A 20798-nucleotide genomic window follows, 5' to 3' on the forward strand; every position below is an offset into this window, starting at 1 on the left:
AGAGCTGAAGATCACAGTTCAAAGCCAGCCCAGGCAAAAAAAGTCTCACAACTTGTCTCCAATTATCCACCAGAACAATGGAAGTGGAACTGTGGCTCAAAGCATTAGAGAGCTAGCCTTGAGCAAAAAGAGCTCAGGAGCTGAGCCCAAGCCTAGAGTTCAAGGCCCATGACTGACAGAAAAAAAAAAAAATCTGGGCCAATTTTAAAGTGTAGCTGTCTGACCTTAAACCATCAATCTATATAACCATATAGATTGCTTAGCCTTATATGGTTATCTTTATATAAATTGAAACAACCAAATATTGCTTGTAATAGACTTAGACTACAAAAGTTATTCATGGGCTGGGAAGGTGGCTCAGTGGTAGAGCGCTTGCCTTGCATGCTCAAGGCCCTGGGTTCGATTCCTCAGCACCACATAAGCAAAAAGAAAAAAGCCGGAAATGGTGCTGTGGCTCAAGTGGTAGAGCACTAGCCTTGAGCTGAAGAGCTGAGGGACAGCACCCAGGCCCAGAGTTCAGGCCCCACGACCGGACCAAAAAAAAAAAAGTTATTCATTATGTATTTGAAATTCTTATTTAAGTTCTGTATGTTTATTTGATAAATCTTGCAACTGTATGTGAAGGGATGTGGGAGTTGGTTGAGTTATTCTTGAGGGTTCTTACCCAGGTTTCTTGGTAAAATGATTAGGAAGAATTTTCTAGGCTAGACATCAGGTTTTCTACCCTATACTGCATAAGGATTTAAGAGTCCATTCAGGCCTGTAAACTTTGAAAAAGTTTCATTTACTAATAAAATATGTATGAATGTATTGATACATTCCTCAGGGTAAACTCCTTTTCAGGCCTTGAAAATGCAACAAGAAAGAAAATGAAAGTTCTACCATTAGAGATCTTCCTGAAGGACTCCAAAACTCATCCTTATTAAGAAACAGTGGAGGGTGGGTGGGCACCAATGGCTCACACCTGTAATCCTAACTACTCAGGAGGCTGAGATCTGAGGATTATAGTTCGAAGCCAACCCAGGCAAGAAACTCCATGAGATTTTTTACCTACAATAAACTACTCAGAAGAGCTGCAAATGGCACTGTGGCTCAAGTGGTAGAGCACTCACCTTGAGCAAAGGAAGCTCAAAGGAAGCGCTCAGGCCCAGAGTTCAAGCCCCAGGACTGGCAAAAAAAAGGACAATGGACCACCCATTGTACAGACTAGAAAAACTGAGGACTGGATGATTCCATGCTGGCTCCATAATACTGAGGTACTAGAGTTCAATCTCTAAACCTAGTCTAGTAATCATTTTTAAGACAAAGTCCACATTACTATCACATTCTCCTCCAAATTATAACCTTTAGTTTGCAAACTGTGGCCCCCCAAGCTCTCCAATCATCTCAATATTGTTGATCTTACTAGACAACAGTAATAGATAGTGAGTCCAAATGAAAATGACAGTCAGTACAGGCAGGTCACTCTTACAAGACAGAATAGATGGTTCTGTGTGGCTGCATAGATGGACCCTACTCATTCTCCCAAATGCCCTGGGAATGAGACAAAAAGGAGGTAGTTGTAACCGCCCTTTTGTAGTTCAAGTAACTGAGCCACTGACACATTCAAGTTCGAGCAACGAGTAAGGCAAAAACAAGGTTGAAATCCAGCGTTTTCTGCCTCCAACGAGAATAATTTTACTACTGGTACTGAAACACGAGGTGGGTTCTTAGTGTTAGGAATAACAAGATTAGTCATCTCCAGCTAAATGCAAGGTCCTTATCCCCTAGCTCAAGCAGGTTATCCCTTTCGGCTGGGTTGATAAGCCTGGGTGGGTGTTGCCTAGTGCTCACTGGAGCCTACAGATCAGAGGTGTAGGAACTGTCCTGTATTCCCCCTCTCCCTGCCCCAGCAACAGCCTGCTGCTCCCAGAGCACTTTTTCTTTTGGTCATTTTATATCCTTTATCTTATATCTCAGTATCTCAATTCCCTTCACTTGTGACTGAGGATTCAGAGAAGGGATGAGGTAATGGTTTAGCATGAATTGTGCCATGGATCTAAATTTCCAGGGCAGAAGGAAGAAGCTCTTTGCAAGCTCTTTTCACTTTGTGGAAGAATGGCAAAGTCACAACTAAAGTGCCCATCTATCCAGAATGCAACAATCCACGAGCCAAGGGCCCATGCTGGGCCCTCTACATTCATTGCTTCTGTCCCCATGCACAGCAATTCCAAGGAACACATGCTCTAACCCGCATGTGTCCTCATATATACTCCTCTGGTTCAGAGGAGTGAATGAAGACCACACAGCCACACTGACACACAGCTGTGCTCTCAATATGATGGGATTCTTGGACCACTAGCTTCCTGGCTGCCTTTACCCTATCTAGATGTCATTAACAGACTCCCTCATGTTCACAGCTATGTCCTTGAAGTCCCTGGCTTTGCAATGGAGGAATCACTGATCTGAATCCACCAGGCTGACATTGCAACTCGTGGTGGTGCAAAGTGACACCCATTCTGCTGCATCTCCCTGCAGGTGCAGGGAGATCTGTTTGGCTAGCACCCTGTTGATCAGGGCAGTTTGTTTTTATCATGAATAAATATCCTAAACGAGACATCTTCTCTCCTGTTCATATTGCTTTAAAAATAAACTGAAAAACCAAAGGGGAGTCATGTGCTGGTAACTCACATCTGTAATCCTAGCTACTCAGGAGGCTGAGATCTGAGGTTCGCAGTTGAAAGCCAGCCTGGGCAGGAAAGTCTGTGAGACTCCAATTCATGGCTAGGAAACTGGAAGTAGGGCTGTGTCTCAAAGTGGTAGAGTGCTAGCTTTGAGCAAAAGAGCTCAGAGACAGTGCCCAGGCCCTAAGTTCAAGCCCCACAACTGACAAAAAGCAAACCAAAACACTGATAGCTTTATCCCAATTGCTTCACCTCAGTATAGCAGATGTGAGGCTCTGAAAGACAGATAGATGTCTTTACATTTCTCTGAAAGAGGAAGGTGCCAGAAATGGCTTTCTAGCTCTCCTCCAATCTGTGGTATCCGAGACCTGAGCAGAAAACAGTAACCAAATGGAAAGCTGTGATCTTCAATTGGATTGGGAATCAATGAGGCTTTTAGGGTTGGGAGTTAGGGACCAAACATGACTGCCTATCACTGTGTTCATCTCAACTAATCTTCACACCATCTCCATGAAGAATATCATTGATATCCTTTATAGATGAGAAAATGCTCACATAGGTACATTACCGGCCCATGGTAGTAGAACTCTTAGTCACATCAACTGCCTCTGTTCTCAGCCTCCTGGAACAAAAGAATCAGCTAGAGAGATCTCCAAAGCCAAATGATTGCATCCAAATCTCTGTGGGTGGGCTGAGGCATCTCTGTGTTCCATTTTGTCTTGTTTTGTTGCCCCAGGTGACTTTCATATTATAAACATGATATACTATTTGAAGAGCCAGTGACACAAACTCACACACCAAATGGATGTTTTGTTTAGGAGAAGGAGGATGCTTACCTTCAAAGACAGGCCAGTGATGATGTTGGTGATGTGTGTGTATGTGTGTGTGTGTGTGTGTGTTTACACATGAATGCTTTGAAGTAGTGTTGTGTAATTGCTAGTGGCTATGATGGTTTAGTCAGTTTCCACACACAGAAGGCTGAGATTTGAATTTATAACTCCTCTGCTACTTGTATGACTCTGAACATGTTATCTTTAACACCTCTCAGCTACAGTTAGCTTATCTTTAAATAATGGGCCCCACCTTAGAGGCTAAGCAATTAGTCCCTGCTAGCAATTGCCACAAGCAGCTAGCAACCAGCATGACATCAAAGGCAAACAGGTTGTAGTTTGAAGGTCATCTTCAAAATCTGATCAAGCGTTTAGAATTACCCACTTTACTTGAAAATTGAACTAACATGCCTTGGTGCTTTAGAACCAAGGGTAATTGTCCTAGAGGTAGGCCAATTCATGTGTGGATAGGAAACTCGAAGGGCTCTAGCTACATGTGGAGATCCACGTGAGAATTGGGGCTCTAGAAAGAGCTTACAGTTCCTGATATAGAAGCCACGTAGAATGGGGTAAGAGGAAAATGAGTGACCAGAAGCAGATCTGGAGAAGGGGACCTGGGGAGGGGGCAGGGTCAGTAAAAGCCAATCACAATACACCACTCCTCTTGGGCTTTTTGTTTGTACTGTTTTGATTTTAGGGTGCTACTCTCCATTTATCTGGATGTTTATCCTTTTAGGCCACGTGTAAGCCTTGCTCATCTTTGGCTCTTCTGGACCCTCCTAGATAAAGGTTAGTAATCATCTTGCACCCTAGTAGTTGTATGATTTTTGGCTGACACTGACAGTTGCCTTTATATAAGCAGTGAGGGGAATCAAATTTAGAGCTCCTCACATGATAGTCAAAGGTTCTGCCACCAAACAACATTCCCAGCTCTCAAAGTATGTTTGAAAGAGGCACAGATGGCTCATGCCTGTAATCAGGAGGCTGAGATCTGAAGAATGTGGTCCAAAGCCAGCCTGGGCAGAAAAGTCCCCATGAGATTCTCATCTCCAATTAACCACTCAAAAAGCAGAAGTGGTGCTGTGGTACAAAATGGTAGAGCACTAGCTTTGAGCAAAAGAGCTCCGGGGACAGCACCCACATCCAAACTAGAAAAATAAAAAGGCTTGAATTCCTGGAGAATGGAGACAATCTGTAATGTTGAACTCTGCCTCTTCCTAACATAGAGGTGAATGTAAGAGTTTGACTCAGTGGATACAAGTGCATTCTTCCCATAAACTAGCATTACACGGCTCTCAAGGCCAAAGGCTTAAAGGTCTTCTAGTAGTGACACATGTCTGCTTGAGACACAGGCCAAAGCCCCTTCCAGAAGTATTTCATTTGGTGAGCTAGAACTTTTGACGAAAATATCAATTGAAATGCCTGTCCAGTCTTCAGCCCAGTCTGCTTCTAACACCTAACCATTGTCCAACCCCTGAAGACATTTCAATTGGTAAGTCCTAATTTGAATTCTGCTTCCCAAATCCTGATTTCCCACAATACCTGTGCTTGCAGAAGAAAGAGGCTTTTGCAGGAAGTATGTTTGACCAGTAGAAAGCACCACCTGGAACAGTTCCTGCTGGATAAAGATCACAATGCAAAGTCGCCCACCAAAATCAACTTGCTGCATATTAACTCCAATAAATCCTTCGGTTGGCTGGCTTTTCCCTTTGGAATGCTTTTCCCATCTCCATACATTCCATCACATGGTTGATACAAGCCTTTCCGAACCTGTTCTTTCAGAAGAAGGCAGAGAACTCAGAGCAGCATTTGCAGATGACTTTGGGAAATTATTACCTTCACTCCTACAGAGAAAGAGCAGCCTGTGTCCATCTAACCCTTCACACTTGGAATAATAATCTTAACATCTGTCCCGTTCATCAGACTGTGGATGATTTGCAAGTCCATGATTCAACAGCACCCCAACAGGCTGCAATGTGATGTATCTAAAACAGATCCTATATCATGTGGTCCTATTAGGCTTAGCCGTTTTCACAGCTGTATGCTGCACAGAGTTGAACTTGTGCCTGAGTGCACAGGAATGCAACCCTGACAATTATTTACCAGGTGGAACGTGGGTTTTGTTTTCTTTTTTCTTTTTTGTGTGTGTGATTCTCTCTTTCTTAAGGGAACTCTGTCAAGTGTCTGGTTCTATTTTGATGGAGTGAATTGCAAACCTGTTATAACCTGATGAGGGGGCGGAGAATCCCATAGATTTTTCTTTTCAGCAAAAATAATCTCCATAAGTAGGGCCATCTGGAGAAATGGGTGTGTAATAAATCACTGTTAGCACCAACTAGACTTTACTAGAGGCCCAGTGATTTTCTTGCAAGTAGAGACAGGAGAAAGTACCACTGGCTCCTGAATATTGTGAATTTTCTAGTGGGAAAGCCAAGGTCAGGAAGACTGTAAGCTGTCAGGGAAATAATAATAAAGGAGATATTCTGTTGGGAAATGGAAGGTATTTGATCTTTCTTTTCTTCTTTGACTGTAGTCCTCACAAAAACCAATTATTTCTGTTTTTCAATTAATCGATCAATTAATTTTGGTAGTACTGTGGTTTGAACTTAGGACCACACACTTGCTAGGCAGGTTTTCTACCACTTGAACCACTTCTCCAGGCCCTTGTTGGGTTGTTTCTTCTTGTTTTTAATTGTTTTTTCCCCTTTATCTTGTCATCTTTTCTCTTGCTTGCAAGGCAAACATTTTGCCTCTGAGCTACATCCCGGGCCTGTGTTGGTTATTTTCAAGATAGGTCTCACTAAATGCCAGGGCTAGACTGGACTGCAATCCTCCTATTTGTGTTTCTCTGTATTATTGGAATGACAGATGCATGCCACTACAACACCTAGTCATTAATCAGGATGGCGTCATATGAACTTTCCCTACCACTCCAACCCCAGGCTGGCCTTAAACAAAGATCCTGCTAGCTAGACTTAGAACTGAGTTTAACCAACAAAACAAACCTAGCTGTTCTTGTACACATTTTTTTTTTCCAGTTTCTAGCTTTCCAGTCAGTGCATCTTCATAGCTGACTCACCATCCATGAACCATTTAACTCCCTAAGCCTCTCTTCCCCAGTTGGAAAATATGGCTAATGTAAGTTACCTATCCTGCCTAAACACTTAGTTCTTAGGTAAACAATAAAGATTTCCCTTCTCTTATGAGGAAAACAAAAGTCCAAGAGAAGTTTACATACACTTGAAAGCATTAATTTAAACAGTAAAACAATGAAATACAACCTAAATGTTAGACAATGGATGGTTTCATTCAGTTCTATGTTATAGATACTGTTTTTCTATTATTAACAAACTCTATCCTTTCATTCTCTTCATTAAAGAAGTGGAAAATCAACCCAGAAATGACCATTATATCCCAGCTCCTAATTCAATGATTGATTAAGGATAAACAAATGATCTAATCCCAAAGGCCTCTTTAGATATTTTTTTCCTGGCTAAAAAGATTGTCCTCTCATTTTGTAGCGAGGCATATGATTGGTATTCATAGTTGCAGGTGGCATGTCCTCATGATATGGAGAAATCTGGAAGGAAAATGAGCTATGAAGTGGTCTGGTAACATCAGGTTTCTGGTCCCCAGCCCTGTGTGGTTCTTGCAGTTCACTGAACAAGTATTTTTCCATTAAGTTCTGCCTTTCCTTAAGCTACTTAGTTGCCTTTATGTTATTTACAACGGCCAGAATCTATGCTCATGAATCTATTAGCATCGATCATTTGGAAGGCTATATAGCAGCAGGGAAAAGTGATTGTGAGAAATTTTACAAATAGCAGACATTAAATTAGGTGATATGTGTTGCAGGTACTTAGAATAATGATGTTCATACCATACAAGGGGAAGCTGGGACCCAGTGGCTCATGCCTGTAATCTTAGCTACTCAGGAGGCAGAGATCTACAGGACTGAAGTTCAGAGCAGCCTAGATAGAAAAACCTAAGAGACTCCATCATTAACTAACAGCAAAAAGCTCAGCTGGAAGCGTAGACTGCTACCCAAGCAAGCAAACACAAGGACCTGAGTTCCAACTCCACTACCCTCTTGGTACAATGGTCAGCCATTTTTATTATGAAAATTATGAAACCACATTCAGTTGTACAAATCAAAGTACTTCATTTGTTTTTACACCTGACTAAATCTTACTCTTTGGCTCCATATCCTCCTTGGTTATTAACCCTATCTTAGTCTGTTTGGATATGGAAGTGTTTGTTGTTGTTGTTGTTTTGGTGGTGGTGGTCTGGGGAACTGACCCAGGCTAAGCAAGTTCTCTACCACTAAGTTCACTTTCAGCCCTTACAGCAACTCATTTTATACATACACAAGAAGCTGAGACTCGGGAAGTTTATCAATCTGCCCAGCATCACAAGTTAAGAGGCAGGATTGGAACTTGAGCTTCACTCTCTCCAATTCTGTAGCTTGTGCTCACAAACATTAATCTATACTGCTTCCTTCTAGTATGTCCTCTGAGCAAGGGAACTGCACTATTTCTCTTCAGGCCAATTTAGCATCTACCCTAATCTCATGGCTGATCAAGAATGATGTGTTTATCATGCACAGCAACAAACAGACACCAGGCTCACACCTAAATCCACACTCACCCCTTGATGACACCCAGAAAGGCCCAGTGAGGAAATTCATCACAATGCATAATATAAATAGAAAGTCTTTTTGTTTTGTTTTTGCAAGCTGACACATAGGGAGAACGGTTTCAGCTCCCTGGTTGCCTTCAGCTTAGGCTAATGTTGAAATTAATTCTTGTTCCCTGGAGGGTAAGATCATTCCTATACATACCCCCAGATGATCACAGTTTTGAAGTTCACTGAGATAGTATACACATAACTAAGTGGTGGCCACTCCTACTAATCATTGCATTATTTTTTCAGCATGACCCCTTTCAGAAAACCAAAGTAAGAGCTGGGTGCTGGTGGCTCATACCTGTAATCCTAATTACTCAGGAGGCCAAGACTTGAAGAATTGATGTTCAAAGGCAGCCCATGCAGAGAAATTCTCAGTGTGGTGATATGATTCCTTCAAGGTCTTTTTTTGGTTGGTTGCAGGACTCAAATTCGGTGCCTGGGTGCTGTCCTGAGTTCTTTCTACCATTTTGAGCCACAGCACCACTTCCAGTTTTGGAAATAAGAGTCTCATGGACTTTCCTGCCTGGGCTGGCTTTGAATCCTGATCCTCAGATCTCAGCCTCCTGAATTGCTAGGATTACAGGCGTGAGGCACCAGCACCTGGCCCTTCAAGGTATTTTGCATGGTACTCATCCCCCTGTCATCTCAACTGCAATATTGTGAGGACACTTGAGAAGACTACATCAGATCCCTTCAAGATGTGCACACCTGCCCTAGACCTAACCTGTTTCAATGAAGGTGTATTCTGTGGATCTTGGAATCAATCAGACCCAGGTTAAATTCTGCCTCTGCCACATAGGATTGGAGAGCAGTGGGACCCATGCTTGCCCTCAGGACTGCAATAACTTCTCCTGTAAAGAGAACAAAAATCCAGAGTGCTGTGAGAATCGATGGGGCGGGGGGGGGGGGGGGGGGGGGAGAGGGGGGCGTGTACGGGGAGCTTGCACGCACCTAGCACAAAAGCAGAGGATCTAGATTGTTTTGGGTGTTTACCCACTAGCAGCCCTTTGCCTCCTTTCTGTCACAGACTGCAGAATAGAATACCAACCTCATCCTTAGTGGCCCTAAAACAATGCCCATTGGCCACAAAGAGCTTTGCTGAGGTTTGCTTGAGTAAGGAATGATGATTAACTCTGTAACCTGAACTGAATTCAGCTGAGTTCTGCTATTGGTCTCACCTGGGGTAGTTCATGCTCTCTTCTATCAGGAAGGAGGCTGCATTGGGGCTGGAAATCCAAGATGGCTTCCTTCACATCAGACACCCGGGCAGAGAAGGCTGGAATAGCCAAGGCCTAGCCAGACGTTTTTGCTTGTAATGGGTCTCACCATTGTTGGCATTCTCCCCATTTCAGGTCCATTCCCTCCACAGCTTGTAGTAGTCTCCAGCTGCACCCAGATGTGAGCTCCTCCCGGCCCTAGAGCTCCAGCCAGGGTAGCTGGCCCCTCCCACTCTCCCCTCCCCCTGTCCCCCAGACCTACCTGCCCATGCAGAGTACCTCCCAGAGGTTACAAGCTCCCCCTGGATAAGGGTAGATGCCTTACTTCTTCCTCTCCCATGGGCAAGATGACCCCACTAATAAACCTTCCTATAAACCTCTCCTCCTGTACATGACTGCCTTGGTGCCCTGGGATGGGTGGGATGGATTCTTTCAACCATCAGGATGACCAGCAAGGTCAATGTCAGATACGGGAAGCTTGACTATGCGGCTTGCCTTACTATACCATCGCTACTAACTTGACATTCTTAGCAAGTTTCAAACTGCCCTGGATTTCCACTTTGCACTGGGGCCTGCAGATTTGTTAACCAGTCTTTACAGCCAGAACCCTACCAAAGTGACCCAAAAGCTCTAAAAATGTCAATGCCTAAGGCGGAACTCTTCTCAGAAGTTAGTGCGGGGCCACTGGAGACAGCTTACAGCGGAAACACAGCTACTTGGAAGGTGGAGATTAGGGGTGACAGGCTACTGGAGGGCAGAGGCATCTGTCCCAATCATACACCACCTGTCCCAACCGCCCAGTCCTTCGGGGCCACTAGCCCGAAACTGTTCAAACCCGCAAAACAAGTTACCTGCTGAAAGTTCCTGCTGACCCCAGCGATATAAACCCTGCTACAACCAGACTCTAGGCAACTTCTCCATCACTACCAGGGAGCTGGCCCGGGAGCGTACCCCAATAAACTTTCCTTTCTTCACCTTTACCTCCTCCTGCGTGTTCTTTCCTTGCCCAAATCCTTATAAGGGGGACCAGTTGGAGGCCAACTGGGACAAAAGAAGTCAAGCAAGACCCTATCTGAACCACTACGTTGGGCATGGTGACGATGCCCAGTCCCAGGTTTAAAAAAAAAAAAAAAGCCCCAGTGGGGGGGAATTATTTTTTTGGTCAGTTGTGGGCCTTGAACTCAGGGCCTAAGTGTTGTCCTTGAACTTTTTCTTTTTCCTCTAAGGCTAGCGTTCTACCGCTTTGAGCCACAGTTCCACTTCCAGTTTTCTGGTGGTGAACTGGACATAAGAGTCTCATGGGCTTTCCTGCCTGGTTGGTTTTGAACCATGATCCCCAGTTCTCAGCCTCCTAAACTAGCTAGGATTACAGGTGTGAGCTATCAGCACCTGGCCTCAGTGAAATCTTACTCCTCCCCAAACTAAAGCAAAAAAAGTTGGCAGTATGGCTCAAGTGTTAGAGCACTTGTCTAGCGACCACAAGGCTCTGAGTTCAAGCCCTGAAAGAGAAACACTTTGTTTGGAACTGGCCTCATATCACTTCACGGCATTCTAAGGTCCAAAGTCATTTTATGGGAACAGCAGGCAAATCTCTCCCCCCTCCTTCCATTTCCTGTTTTCTGCATTCTGGTGAACAGTGGGGTGCTGTGCTAGGATGCAGATAACTTCCCCCAGAAAAAAAAAAGAGGTTTTAGAAACCTCCTAGAAATCAGGTGTAACCACGACTCAGCTAACCTGAGGTTACACCTAGTCTCTCTGGGGTCATACCTTGGTCAGCCAGTCCCACTCAGAATTGCCTCTTCCAGAGATTGTGGGCAGAGCAGTTCCCCATAACCTGAACGAAAGGCTGTGCTTGATTATCAGCTATTTAGCAAGTGCTAACAATTAGGTGTGAGACAGCCTCAGGCCCTTAGGAGAGAAGTCTTCCTCACAGTCAAACAAAGCTGCAGCTCCTGAACGCCAATTAACTCAGGGTTTGGGCCTGAGGGGGAATTGGAGATTTACTCTTAATATTCCTTGTGCCCAAGGAGTTAGTCCCAGTTCTTCTTGGCTTGCTCCTGTCCCCTCATGTACTAAGCCTGAGACAGATTAAAAGGCTCCTTCAGGCTCTGGGCAGGGGGCTATGAACCCTCTTCTATAAAAGATCGAGTACTACAGTAAAAAGTATTAAACAAGCTCTAGCTATATAGCCCAAGTGAACCTGGAATTTGTGATCCTCAGTCCTCAGCCTTTTTCCTGCTGGGATTACAGGTCTAAGTGCCACTACCCCTGGCTGGAAAAACAATGGCAAGAATGTTGACTATGTAGAGTTCTCTCTTGTCAGCCCAGGTCTGCCAGTGTCCATTTGGATAAGAACTTCCTGATCTTCAGAGAGGAGGGAAAGGGAGAGACGGAGGGAGAGAGGGAAAGAAAGGAAGAGAGGGAGAGGGAGAAGGAGAGAGAGAAAGGAGAGAGGAAGGAGAAGAGAGACAGGAGGAGAGATGGGGAGGGAGAGGGAGGGAGAGAGGGAGAGAGAAGGAGAGGGAGAGAGAGAGGGAGAAGAGAAGGAGGGAGAGAGGGAGAGAGAGAGGGAGAGGAGAGGGAGGCAGGGAGGGAGGGAGAGGGAGAGACTTCCTGTTCTCAGACAAATGGAAGGACAAACCTACTCACATATAAAAACTGGAGAGAAGTTGAATGGTGGGAGGGAAAGGATGGAGATTTCTAGAAGCAAGTGTTGTGACTGTGTTCTAAGTTGGAGCCAGGATGTAAGAAAGGGCAGGACCTCTCCTCAACTTCCACATGTACCCCAGTGGGGTAGGGTGGGCTGTTCTCTTAAAGGGGCAGGGTGGGTCCTTGTACCCTCATTACTGCAGGAACTCCTTTTTGGCTTGTTCTCCAGTGTGGACTTACCATTAACATAAGCAACCAGAAGAAGTGCTCAAGCCAGGGCCCAGGTGGACATCCTTCTCTGGTTTTACCTCTTACTTCCTTTGACCCTTTCATTTCAAAGACCCATTCATGACTCAGACCTGTAATCCTAGTTACTTAGGAGGCTGAGATCTGAGGATCACAGTTCAAAGCCAGCCCAGGCAGGAGGAGCCTGTGAGACTCTTTTATCTCAAATAAACTACCAAAAAGCCAGAGGTGGATCTTTGGGTCAAGTGGTAAGTGGTAGAGTGCTAACCTTTAGCAAAAGAAGCTCAGGGACCTGGCCCTGAGTTTAAGTCTCAGGATTGGCATAGAAATAAAGAGAGAAAGAAAGAAAGAAAAAAAGAAGAAGAAAGACACATTTATCTAAACTTCCTGGGCTCCCAATTGGAGAGGCTACAGGAAGGAAATTTTAGGGCTGCATACTTGCCAAGATTTTTAACTTTCCTTGATTCCTGCTTCTCTTTGCGGAGTGTCATACCTCTTGGAAAAAACACAACAACAACAACACAACCCTCAGGCCTTGCTGACCAGCACTGATTAGCACCTCCTTTACTAACGTCCAGCCCAGGCTGCAGCACACTATGCGCATGCGCAGCAACAGAACCCCAGGGAGCCTCAATTCCTCTGAGCTCTATTTAAACCCCTGAGCTGGCCACGGTGGTTCAGTTCTCTGTGGATTAGAGCCATTGAGAGTTTTTCTTGATTACTGGGTTCCACGCAATCCTCTTTAGAAACGTCTTGCTTAATATGCATCCAGAAACATTCACTCTGGCCTGCAAAGTTATAGCTCAGGGACTGGAGCCCCGGGGAGGTTGGAGACAAAAATCTCAGCCTTCTGACCCAGCAACGTCAGTTTAATGATTGCAAATCCGTCATGGCTGCCAAGTCCTGTCTTTCTTCCTTATTATTCAACTGGGAAACTTGCCGGCCAGTGGCTTGGTTTCAAGTAGAAGCTCAGTGTGTTTTGATTCTCCCAGGGGGCACTTCCAGGCTAGGTGGACACAGGTGGGCTGCTGCCCTGCGTGTATTTACCTTCCCCAGGAATGCACTGGAATCTATGCTGCACAGGGAGACCTGGGAAGCTGGTCCGGTTGGGTTTCCAGGCGCCATTGTATGTCCTTTTAGTTCCACTGATAACTCTTTCTTCCCTCTACCCCAAGGCCTTTGCCAAACAATGGAACACGGGCACTGCCAGTGGAAAGAGACTGAGCATTTATTTCTGGTTAAGTAAGGCCTCTGTCCTGCCTGCACCTTTGGCCTGATTTTGACAAAATCCTGCCAGTAGCGGATGCAATGCATGGGGCGCTGTCTAAACTTTCTGAGGGTGTCAGTGGTAAAAAGTACTGTCTTACCTTTTGGGCAGCACTTTTGATTTTCCGAAGCGTGTGCTCATGCATTAATGATCTCATTGGAGTTCCTAGTAGGTTGGAAGAAAGTGGATTAACTTTTATTCTTCTTTCACAGCGAAAAGATTCTGAAGCTCAGAGAAGAAGGGAAAGTTGGACACTATAGAATGGAAAAATAGGGAACCAGGATATCTCATCTTTGGGTCCAGACACTTTTGGTACTCAAACAGACTAGTATCTTACCAATAAACCCCATATGCCTTTATTCGTTGTAGGGTTGTTGTTGAATGTTGGTCCTGGGGCTTGAACTCAGAGCCTGGGAGCTGTCCATGAGCTTTTCCACTCAAGGCTAGCACTCTACCACTTGAGCAACTATTCTACTTTCAGCACTTGGGGTGGTTAATGGAAATAAGAGTCTCTCAGAATTTCCTTCCTGGGCTGGCTTTGAACTGCAATCCTCAGATCTGAGCCTCCTATGTAACTAGGTTACAGGCGTGAGCCACCAGCAGTTGGCTGTTTTTGCCAGTCCTGGGGCTTGAACTTAGGGCCTGGGCACTGTCCCGGAGCTTCTTTTCCTCAAGGTAAGCACCACTTGAGCCACAGTGCCACTTCTAGCCTTTTCTGTTTATGTGGTACTGAAGAACTGAACCCAGGGCTTCATGCATGGTCGGCAAGCACTCTACCACTAAGCTACATTCCCAGCCCTGCTTTTTTTTTTTTTTTTAAAGCTGACACTTATATCCATGATGTGAAAAGAGACTTGCAGACAGTGTGCTAAGCCCCACAAAAAGGATAGGAAGTATGTTTATATTCTGAACATGACCAGCATTCTGGGAAGATTCATGGACTCTTTCAAAACTTTTTTGTTTTGGTTTGTTTATAGCAGCTTACAACAAGATAACACTTAAAAACACAAAGAACAACACTAGTGCCCTGTCTTTGAAGACATACTTGCACCCATACTTTCCAATGACAGCCCTACAAGTTTGCTTCCTTTATAAATCTATTTTCATGGAATGCATGCCTTACAGAATAGAAACGACAGAGTTGAAGCCAAGTCAATCAGGTCTATGTAGTATTCGTGTTTCAATTTTCTGAGATTCTTATATGGTTAGTGGCAGCTGCATCCTTGAACTTGAGGAATCATGAGCACTCTTGTGGCATTACATTTCTCTACTTTTCAGAAAACAAAAATCTTAATTGAGAAATTGGAGGCATGGCTTAAGCAGGCCAGGTGCTGGTGGCTTATGCCTGTAATCCTAGCTACTCAGGAAGCTGAGATCTAAGGATCGAGGTTCAAAGCCAGCCTGGGCAAGAAAGTCCGTGAGACTCATCTCCAATTAACCACTCAAAAAATGGAAGTGGAGCTGTGGCTCAAAATGGTAGAGCACTAGCCTAGAGACAAAGAGTGCAGAGACAACTCCCAGGCCCTGAATTCAAGCCCCACAGCGCGCGCACACACACACACACACACACACACACACACACACACACACACACACACACACACACACACACACACACACACACACACACACACACACACACACACACACACACACACACACACACACACACACACACACACACACACACACACACACTGAGAGTATCAGAACCTGAGCACAAGCCTCCCCAAATAAAAAAAAAAAAGAAAGAAAGCTGAGTATCAGTGGTTCCTACCTAAAATCCTAACTACTCAAGAGGCTGAGATCTGAGGATCAAGGTTTAAAGTCAGCCTGGGAAGGAAAATCCATGAAACACTTATCTCCAATCAACCATCAAAAAGCCCAAAGTAGAGCAGTGGTTCAAGTGGTAGAGCATCCGGCTTAGCAGAAAAAGGGACAACTGCCAAAGCCCTAAGTTCAAGCCTGAGACTGGCATGAAAAAAAATTAAAATTAAAAAAAGGTAAAATGCATACGACGCTTCCTTCCTAACAACATCTTTAGAATATATAAGTTGCAAACCAGTCCAGGTTATTTATGCTATTACGTAAATAATTTTATTCAATAAATAAAAAGAATGTTATTTAAATAACAATGACAGTGTCTAGGATAGACAGCCAGGAGTTAGCAGCTGCACCACACCCGGGCACCATCAGAGCATGCGCTCTCCAACTTACCATCTCATTCCTAGATGAGCCCTTGGTCCTCTCAAGGGAAGCGTTACTTTATTCACTGTTCTCGCTGCTTTGATTACTTCAATGCTGAGCCCTCAGATCACAGGCATCAAGTTAGAAAAGTTGGAAGCTTCTAGAACAGCACTGTTTCTAACAGGGTAGCCAGGGGGTCCCACCTGGCTCTTGAGATGGACCTACTGAATCCTAATCAAGGAATGCTATAAGTAGTGGACGCACAGCAGACTTACCTCACTTCTAAGACTGGAGGACCTGTCCAAGTGGTATTTTGTATAGATTGGGTTCCACAGATAAGAGTTACTGATCGCTTTTTTCTGATTTTTTTTTCATATGGCTACTAGAGAATTTAAAGGAAGTGGCTTGCACCGCATTTCTGTTGGGCAGAAGTCTTTTTTTGTTCATTCACTGATTCGGTCAACAATACTTACTGTCTTTTGTGTGTTGAGTATGGGCGAAGGAACAGACATAGAGCAATGCAGGGTCCTGCCTTTGGACGCCACACGTATCCACCATGTTGGAAGAAGGGATGAAAACGATGGCCTAGACTGGTTCCAGATATCTAAACACATTTTATTCCTAGTGGGTTAGGGATTTTAGAGTGAAAAGTCAGCCCTGTGTATCTTAGCAACTGTCGTTTTCCCCCTTTCTTTCTTATGTCAGTTCTGGGGCTTGAACTCAGGCCCAGGCACTGTCCCTGAGCCTTTTTGCTCAAAACTAGTGTTCTACCACGTGAGCCAAAGCTCCACCTCCAGCTTTTTGGTGGTTAATTAGAAATAAGAGTCTCATGGACTTTGCTGTCTAGACTGGCTTTGAACTGTGATCCTCAGATCCCAACCTCTGGAGTAGCTAGGATTACAGGCATGAACCACTGATGCCTAGTTGTTCCTATTGTTTTAGAACAGAAGTACTGGTAATGGTAGCTGTCCTGACTCAGAAAAGGTGATCTGTTGTAGGCTCTGTTCTAACCTGGTTTGATGGGTGGCTGTCCACACAGGTATATGATCTTCCTCATTGAACTGCAAGAGTTTGGAAGTCAGTGACAATGTTTCTTGATCAGTGTCTCCCACAGAGATGGTACTAAATACCCATGGAGTTAAAATGTCACCAGGTGGCTCATACTTCAATGTTTGCTACTCAGGAGGCTGAGATCTGAGAGTCACAGTTCGAAGCCTTCCCAGGCAGACAAATCCAATAAACTCTCATCTCCCATTAACCAGAAAAAAGCTGGAAATGGAGGTGTGGGGCTCAAGAAGTAGAGCACCAGCCTTGAGCAAAAAAGGGAAGCAAGAGTGTAAGCCCCAGCACCAGTACAAAACAAAAACAAAAACATTATGTGCAATCACTTAAGAAAGCAATTAAGAGCATAACATGCTTTATAAACGCCTAAAACATGAAAAGTATAGCCTTTAAACTAGTAAGCTTTAGTTAAAAATGTGAACTAATGTGAATTAATTAACGTGAATTAATGCCTACCCGATAATATAAGTGTAAAGTTCTGGAATTCCAAATGAAATTGCCTTCCATGACCATCAAGATTAAAGGTATCACCCTGGATAGCATTGCTTAAGACCCTTCTTCTCTGAAGCTATACTTGGAGCTGTCTGAATAACAGAAGGAAGGACACACATTTTGTTTGCCATTCTTATTCCATCTTTAGTTATCAGTCAAGGTCATTGGTCATATTTAAAAATATATAATTTAATCCTCAAACAAGAACTTTGTTCAGCTTTTTCCTAAAGTACACTGTCAAAAGGAGAGACTTTATAGCAGAAGACTGGACAATGTTCTCACACAAAAGCAGAGGTATTATCTTTTTTTATCAAAAATACACTTGGTCCCAGAGAGGAGAAAAAGAGGGTGAGGACAGACATAAGGAAAAATAGCAACATGTGACAGGAGGATTGCTTCACTTACAGGAGTGAAGTTCCAGCCATGCTTGACGGGAATACCCAGTACCATGTAACTCCTAAACAGTGCTTCCAGTGCGTTCCTCTACAAATGCAAATGATGTCAACACATCACTAATGATAAAGCAAAGCTAACTATACAAGCAGTCCCGCCATAACCAAAGGGCTAAGAAGGTAACATGTTCACTAATAGTCTATTCAATAGTCTCGGAACTCCAACCATCATGATGATTCGGTTTCGGAGGCTTCCCCTTGCAGACTTATTGAAATCTCTCCTAGAATCTGTTTTCCCTTCCTATGAAAAGGGGAGACCAGGAAAGTTGAGTTGGATTAGGTGGGTGGGTAACTTTTCTCCTTTTTCCCTACACAAGTTGAGTTTACCCTGTGAATTCAAATTCAGACCAGATAGGAAATCATTTCTTCGGAGGCCAAGTTACTGACCACTCAGTAGGAACAACTTATGCTTTCTTTTGTCCAACATTGTAAAAAAAATGCATTTTAATAAATATACAGTCATCCTTGATGACCTGTCTCCCCCCACCCCCAGCATGGCCAAGATTTGGTCAGAGTATATTTGGGCATCATCCATGGTTCCTTGGCCCCCCAGGTTTCTGGGCAGGGAGTATGTGCCGCCTTGGGGACCGCTGGTGTCCTGTGTTTTCAGTACCACCGAGTCCCTCTCAGGCTTCAGTCTCTGTGGGCGAAGGTGACTGTCCTTAGCTGCTTTGTGACAATTGACTTTCACATTTCCTCAAACTAGACCTGTGGAAGGAGTCCCTGAAAGAGAAGCAGAAAGAGAATGGCAGTAGATTAGCCTTTAAAAGAGCGAGGGAGGGAGAAGAAATTACGTACCAGAAAGGGACATGCTCTCATTAAATAAGAGAATAAAGGGATGGTCTATGACCTCATTACACTGTGTCCAAAGAAACAAAATGCCCAAGGCCGGCTATTGTGGTGGCCCAAGGCCAGTAAGAAAGCAGAGGCTGCCTGAAAGAGGCCAAGGGGAAAGCTGGGGACAGGCAGGACTCACACAAACCACACGGGGCTGGGCGGGCTCTTCAATTCTAGGCCCTTCTCTCAACCTGGGAGTTCCCACCGCCCTCCAAGAGCAGCAGCGTCAGCCTCAGTGGACTGCACCGGAGGTCTGACTGGCCTCCTTCTTACCTCTTTTGACTCTCAACTCTGAATATGGGCTTGTAGAGTTCTGGAATTTTCCGCTCTATCATAGGCCTGAGGTTCTCTTTCAGCTTACTATAGTTCTTTCTGAGTTCCTGCTGATACTCCCTCTGGTCGGGCGTAATGAGACGCTTGTTTTTCTCCACAGCCTCGCCACACCTGAGATGGAAGCCATCGGGGAGGGGAAAAGAGAGGGCTTATTCCATCGGAGTTTGAAGTGCTTAGAAATGTGGGGATGAAGACAGGATGTTAACACTTCTGGACTGCCTCGGGATCTAAAATGTCCTCAAGGGCCCTGTGCTAAAAACTTCTTGTCAATTGATGGGCTCTGGGGAAGTGACTGGAGTATAACTCCCATTGATAGACTCATAATTTGATCGTGTGTTAAGAAGTGACACAAGTTAGGAGGTAGGACCAAGTTGAAAGGAGTGACTGTCTGTCACTCTGTATCACAGCCCCGTTAGTGAATAACCTCCTCTTCCACCACACACTTCAGCCATCAAGCCATTCTGATTGCCTTAAACTCAAATCACCAAGAGAGAGTTAAACAGTCCAAGATTGTGATCCCCAAACAAGTCTTTCCTCCTTTAAGCTGGTTTTCTCAGGTTTTTTTTTTTTTCCTTTCTTTTTTTTGCTGGTCTCGCTGAGGCTTGAACTCAGGGCCGGGGCTCTGTCCCTGAGCTTCTTTTGCTCAAAGGCTAGCACTCTACCACTTGAGCCACAGTGCCACTTCCAGCTTTTTCTGAGTAGTTTATTGGAGATAAGAGTCTCACAGACTTTCCTGGCTAGGCTGGCTTCAAACGGTGATCCTCAGATCTCAGCCTCCCAAATAGCTAGGATTACAGGTGTGAGCCACCAGCTCCTGGCTTCAGGGGTGTGTGTGTGTGTGTGTGTGTGTGTGTGTGTGTGTGTGTGTGTGTGTGTGTGTGTGTGTGTGTGTGTGTGTGTGTGTGTGTGTGTGTGTGTGTGTGTGTGTGTGTGTGTGTGTGTGTGTGTGTGTGTGTGTGTGTGTGTGTGTGTGTGTGTGTGTGTGTGTGTGTGTGTGTGTGTGTGGGTTTTTTTTGTCATAATGATGGAAAACTGACAAAACAGTACTGGAAAAAAGGTATTAGAGAAAACACAACAATGTAAAAAAACCAAAGTTAGTATAGAGGTCATAAAAGGCATACTACCCAAGATTAAATAAAAATCTAGGACCTTCTAGAAATAAAAATTTGGTCACTAAAATGGAGAAAATCTTCAATGGACAAGTTCAATGAATAAGATAAGATAGGCACAACTGGAGAACTTACAAAATATATGATAGAACAAAGGAAGTTGTCAAAGAGATTTTAAAAAACTAAAAAAAAGAAAAGATTGAGGTATGAAGTTCCAATATAGAGGCCAAATTCACGCCTAATAGAACCCTTAGGCACGTGGAAAATGAGAAAGAGGCAATATTTATAGAGATAATGGCGGATAATTTTCCAGAGTAAAGAAAATAAAGACACCAATTCTCTAATGAACAAAACCAGATCTAAACCTAGCCTCACTGTGGTGAAACCATAAAGCATTAAATACAACGAAAAGGTCTTCAAAACCTGGGTGCTAGTGGCTTACACCTATAATCCTAGCTCCAGATCTGAGGATCGGGGTTCAAAGCCAGCCCAGGCAGGAACGTCCATGAGACTCATATTTCCAATTAACTACCAGAAAACCAGAAGTGGTGCTGTAGATCAAAGTGGTAGAGCACTAGCCTTGAGCAAAAGAGCTCAGGGACACAGTGCGCAGGCCCTGAGTTCAAGCTCCATGACTGACCTCCCCTCCCCTCTCCAAAAAAGAAAAAAAAAAAATCTCTAAAACTCATTGTGACTACTTGACTTTGCAAACCATGAAACCTGCTGTTTCCAAAGTCTCCCACATAATATACTACATGTCAAAGACGA

At 44.3% G+C, this 20798-nt stretch overlaps 1 protein-coding gene across 3 annotated transcripts in view; it reads right to left on the reverse strand.

Annotated features, from left to right (window-relative positions):
- Positions 1-17612: 17612 nt before the first annotated feature.
- Positions 17613-20798, reverse strand: part of Dock8 (dedicator of cytokinesis 8) — a 180370-nt gene continuing 177184 nt past the window's right edge. For all 3 annotated transcript variants that reach the window (XM_042699402.1, XM_042699401.1, XM_042699403.1), the window contains 2 exons: positions 18862-19032; positions 17613-18474 (listed from right to left, as the gene is read on the reverse strand). In XM_042699402.1, coding sequence (XP_042555336.1) covers positions 18414-18474; positions 18862-19032 — 232 coding nt within the window. In that variant the 3' untranslated portion in view covers positions 17613-18413. The remainder of the gene's footprint in view (positions 18475-18861; positions 19033-20798) is intronic.

Source organism: Dipodomys spectabilis, unplaced genomic scaffold (genome assembly GCF_019054845.1).
Source record: "Dipodomys spectabilis isolate Male_0828 unplaced genomic scaffold, ASM1905484v1 ptg000241l, whole genome shotgun sequence".
In the NCBI taxonomy this organism is placed as follows: Eukaryota; Metazoa; Chordata; class Mammalia; order Rodentia; family Heteromyidae; genus Dipodomys; species Dipodomys spectabilis.